The sequence below is a fragment of the Borostomias antarcticus genome (assembly GCF_949987555.1).
Source record: "Borostomias antarcticus genome assembly, chromosome: 29".
NCBI classification, from domain to species: Eukaryota; Metazoa; Chordata; class Actinopteri; order Stomiiformes; family Stomiidae; genus Borostomias; species Borostomias antarcticus.
The window spans coordinates 5899605-5903666 of record NC_140262.1 but is presented as its reverse complement, the minus strand read 5'-3'; the positions used below and the strand labels follow the sequence as shown (position 1 = coordinate 5903666).

The following is a 4062-nucleotide window of genomic DNA, read 5'->3' as shown; positions in this document are numbered from 1 at the left end:
CCAGTCCTGAGGAGGTGGAGGTGTTGCTGTCCAAGCAGAAGAACCCCCCGAGGAAGCCCTCCTTCCTGCGGTCGCTCCTCAGGGCCTTCGGACCCTACTTCCTGATTGGCTCGGCCTACAAGCTTCTCCAGGACGTCATCACCTTCATCAACCCTCAGCTCCTCAGGTAAGGACTTTAAATGACAGGAATCCTTCTAGCTTCTTTTTTAACGTACTCACTGAACTGGACGTGGGTGATGCCCTCTCGAGGATCGACAAGGAAAAGTCTGCTGGTGCTGATTGGACACTCTTCTTCTGAGGTTAGCTGGGCCCCTAACTCATATTTTTAATCTTTCTCTCAGCTTGGGGATTGTTCCAAAACTGCTCAAATACTTCCGTTACATGGTTATGACTGTAGAGACCTGTTTAGCCAAGACTCCCTTGAATCCTTAGTTAATCGTCAGCTTCATGTGTTCTTTTGTAGGAATTGTATTTTAAATACTTTTAAGTCTGGTTTTAGAAGTAGCTACAGCTTCAGCTGCATCTCTTGTCCTCCACACACCTGGCCATCATCAGTTATCCTGGTCCTCCTCACACCATCTCACACATACTCTCTGATATAGCGTTCTTCTCTCGGGTATGAGGAAGACATTCTTAGTGATTCTCCTCAGAGAAACACAATCATTCATAGAGGAAGTGAATATTGAAGGAAATATGTTCTGCTCTGTTGGACATGCAGGCCTAACAGGTGATAGAGGGCAGGTGTGTGCAGGTAGTAGAGGCTTAAACGCCTGAGGCAACAAACACGACAGGACCTGATCCCTTTGTCACCAACTTGATATAACTGCTTTTAAACCTACTTTGAGTTTAACGGTCCACATTTATTTCTTTTATTCGGTATTTAATTTATTTGACAGTGGCAACTTTTCTATTTATATATTTATTTGCCATCGGATGGTCAATCAGCTACTGTCTTTTTCCTGCTACAAATTATTATTTTATTGGCAAAATCCACTATCGGTCAACCATTAGCCATGGAAATATGAGAACAAAGACAAACATACTTTGACTGTATGGAAAGGACCTACCTACTGTATAATATGCATTAACATGTTATGAACAAGCTCACATTGTTTGAGTTTGTTTGCATGTTGTTCAGTTTTGTTGTTTTGTCGCCATCAGCTGTCTCCCCTGTTTTGTTTATTTTTATGCAAATGCCTTTGTGCAAATATGTCGCCCATCTTGGCTGTTATGAAAGAACATCTGTTTGAATGTTGCTTGCTGTTCTTTGGAAGCGTAAACTCAAGCTTGTGTGGCTATTTCCAACTTTGCATAGGAGATGATTAAGCTATAACTCTTCATCATACCGTAGCTTGATGAACTTGAACCTCATCCTGAACGACCCTTTTACTGTGAATGGGACTGTGTTTGTCTGTTGGTGCCAGTAGAGTGAAAAACATAGAGTTTCTATTGTTCTGTCAGTTCTATTGATACTAATCCACCCCCCCCTCTCTCTCTTCCTCTCTCTCTCTTCCTCTCTCTCTCCCTCCCTCTCTCTCTCCGCCTCTCTCTCTCTCCCTCTCTCTCTCTCTCTCTCTCCCTCTCTCTCTCTCTCTCCCTCTCTCTCTCTCTCTCTCTCTCCCTCTCTCTCTCTTTCTCTCCCTCCCTCTCTCTCTCTCTCTCTCCCTCCTACAGGATGCTGATCTCGTTCACCAAGCAGCAGGGCGTCCCTGATTGGTGGGGCTACAGCCTGGCCTTCTCCATGTTCTTCACCGCCTTCCTGCAGACCATCATCCTCCACCAGCACTTCCAGTACTGCTTCGTCACCGGCATGAGGCTACGCACCTCCATCATAGGAGCCATCTACAGGAAGGTACACACACACACACACACGCACACACATGCACCCACGCACGCACGCACGCACCAAGGTTATTATAGTTAACGAAAACTAACTAAAAAACGAAAACTAGGTGTGAATTTACATTTTAGTTAACTGAAATAAAAATAAAAACTAGGCTTTACAAAAAAACGATAACTAACTAAAACTGTATTGTGTGTTTACAAAACTAACTAAAATAAACAAAAATTCTAGAGAAAATGTCCTTAGTTATAGTCTTTTACATTCCATACATAAGCCTAGTATTTTGGGTGGATATGAAATCTATCCTCCATTATTCTTTAGCTGTGTCCCTGCGCAGAGGTAATCTGATGTTCGCCAGATGGTTTGTTGAAACAACATGAGCTCACGAGATCAGGATAGTCTCACGAGGCTAGCGCAGAAAAAAACAAACTAAAATCTCCTCTTCCCCTTCAGTCTCTGGTGATCACCAACGCTGCCAAGCGCCAGTCCACCGTGGGCGAGATCGTCAACCTCATGTCTGTGGACGCTCAGAGGTTCATGGACCTCACCACCTTCCTCAACATGCTGTGGTCCGCGCCGCTCCAGATCGTCCTAGCTCTCTACTTCCTGTGGCAGGTGGGCGGGGCCAGTTGGGGTCAGATGAACCACAGTGAATGTAGTGGGGTCAGATGAACCACAGCTAAGCCCTCTGAAGGGTGAAGATCAGTCCCTATTTTGATTGATCATGTCTTCTCTGGTGGCATGGAGATCTCACCCTGTACTACTGTTCTGTATGGATTGTCTGAGGATCAGTTATTTTCTCTGAGTTGATTGATCATGCCTGCCATGTCTTGCATGTTCTAGAACCTTGGTCCGTCGGTGCTGGCGGGCGTGGCCGTGATGATCCTCCTGATCCCGTTCAACGCCGTCATCGCGATGAAGACCAGAGCCTATCAGGTACTGTACCCAGCGCTGCAAGGGTTAACAGGTTCCAAAATGATATATTCACCGACCATGAGTCGGCCAGGATGAAAGCATGTTCAAAGGCTTCTGCGTCAGCCGCCTGACAGAATACTGTACGTCACAATATTTTTCCTTCACTTTTTTGCTTTTGTGTTTTTCCCAGTTCTCTCTATGGCTGATGTGCTTTGATGTGTGTGTGTGTGTGTGTGTGTGTGTGTGTGTGTGTGTGTGTGTGTGTGTGTGTGTGTGTGTGTGTGTGTGTGAGAGAGAGAGCGAGAGTGTGTGTGTGAGTGCGTCTGTGTGTGTTCTTTGTTTTTCAGCACTTTTCAAGCACATTTTCATGCATGACCCATAACCCTTCAAAACAGTAGAACTCTCTGAAGTCTGAGATGCTAACAGTAGAAGTCTCTGAAGTGTGAGATGCTAACAGTAGAACTCTCTGAAGTCTGAGATGCTAACAGTAGAACTCTCTGAAGTCTGAGATGCTAACAGTAGAACTCTCTGAAGTCTGAGATGTTAACAGTAGAACTCTCTGAAGTGTGAGATGCTAACAGTAGAACTCTCTGAAGTGTGAGATGCTAACAGTAGAACTCTGAAGTGTGAGATGCTAACAGTAGAACTCTCTGAAGTGTGAGATGCTAACAGTAGAACTCTCTGAAGTGTGAGATGCTAACAGTAGAACTCTCTGAAGTCTGAGATGCTAACAGTAGAACTCTCTGAAGTCCGAGATGCTAACAGTAGAAGTCTCTGAAGTCTGAGATGCTAACAGTAGACCTCTCTGAAGTGTGAGATGCTCACCTCCCTCTCGCAGGTGGAGCAGATGCAGTACAAAGACGCTCGTATCAAGCTGATGAACGAGATTCTGAACGGCATCAAGGTCCTGAAGCTGTACGCCTGGGAGAACTCCTTCAAGGACAAGGTTCTGGCCATCAGGCAGAAGGAACTGAACGTCCTGCGGAGGACAGCCTACCTGGGCGCCCTGGCCACCATGGCCTGGACCAGCGCGCCCTTCCTGGTACGCCAGCGCCCCTAGTGGACGTCTGCATGTTATACCAGCGCCCCTAGCGGACGTCTGCATGTTATACCAGAGCCCCTAGCAACACCGTTCCCCCGACATCCTCTGTTCAGGTTGCCTTGACAAGTTTTGCGGTGTACGTGACGGTGGATGAGAACAACGTCCTGGATGCGGAGAAGGCCTTCGTGTCCCTGGCTCTGTTCAACATCCTACGCTTTCCCCTCAACATGCTGCCGCAGGTCATCAGCAGCATAGTACAGGT

The 4062-nt window shown here is 46.5% G+C and overlaps 2 protein-coding genes across 2 annotated transcripts in view; both read left to right on the top strand.

The window, feature by feature from the left end:
* Positions 1-170, top strand: part of LOC311326926 (ATP-binding cassette sub-family C member 3-like) — a gene marked incomplete at both ends in the record, with an annotated part of 14205 nt that extends 14035 nt beyond the window's left edge. The window contains one exon of the mRNA XM_084459905.1: positions 5-170. Coding sequence (XP_084316031.1) covers positions 5-170 — 166 coding nt within the window. The remainder of the gene's footprint in view (positions 1-4) is intronic.
* A 1504-nt stretch (positions 171-1674) lies between these two features.
* The window catches only part of abcc3 (ATP-binding cassette, sub-family C (CFTR/MRP), member 3), a gene marked incomplete at its 3' end in the record, with an annotated part of 19933 nt that continues 17545 nt past the window's right edge, over positions 1675-4062 (top strand). Inside the window, exons 1-5 of the mRNA XM_084460000.1 lie at positions 1675-1852; positions 2297-2458; positions 2687-2779; positions 3597-3800; positions 3914-4060. Of these exons, the coding sequence (XP_084316126.1) occupies positions 1676-1852; positions 2297-2458; positions 2687-2779; positions 3597-3800; positions 3914-4060 (783 nt within the window). The 5' untranslated portion in view covers position 1675. The remainder of the gene's footprint in view (positions 1853-2296; positions 2459-2686; positions 2780-3596; positions 3801-3913; positions 4061-4062) is intronic.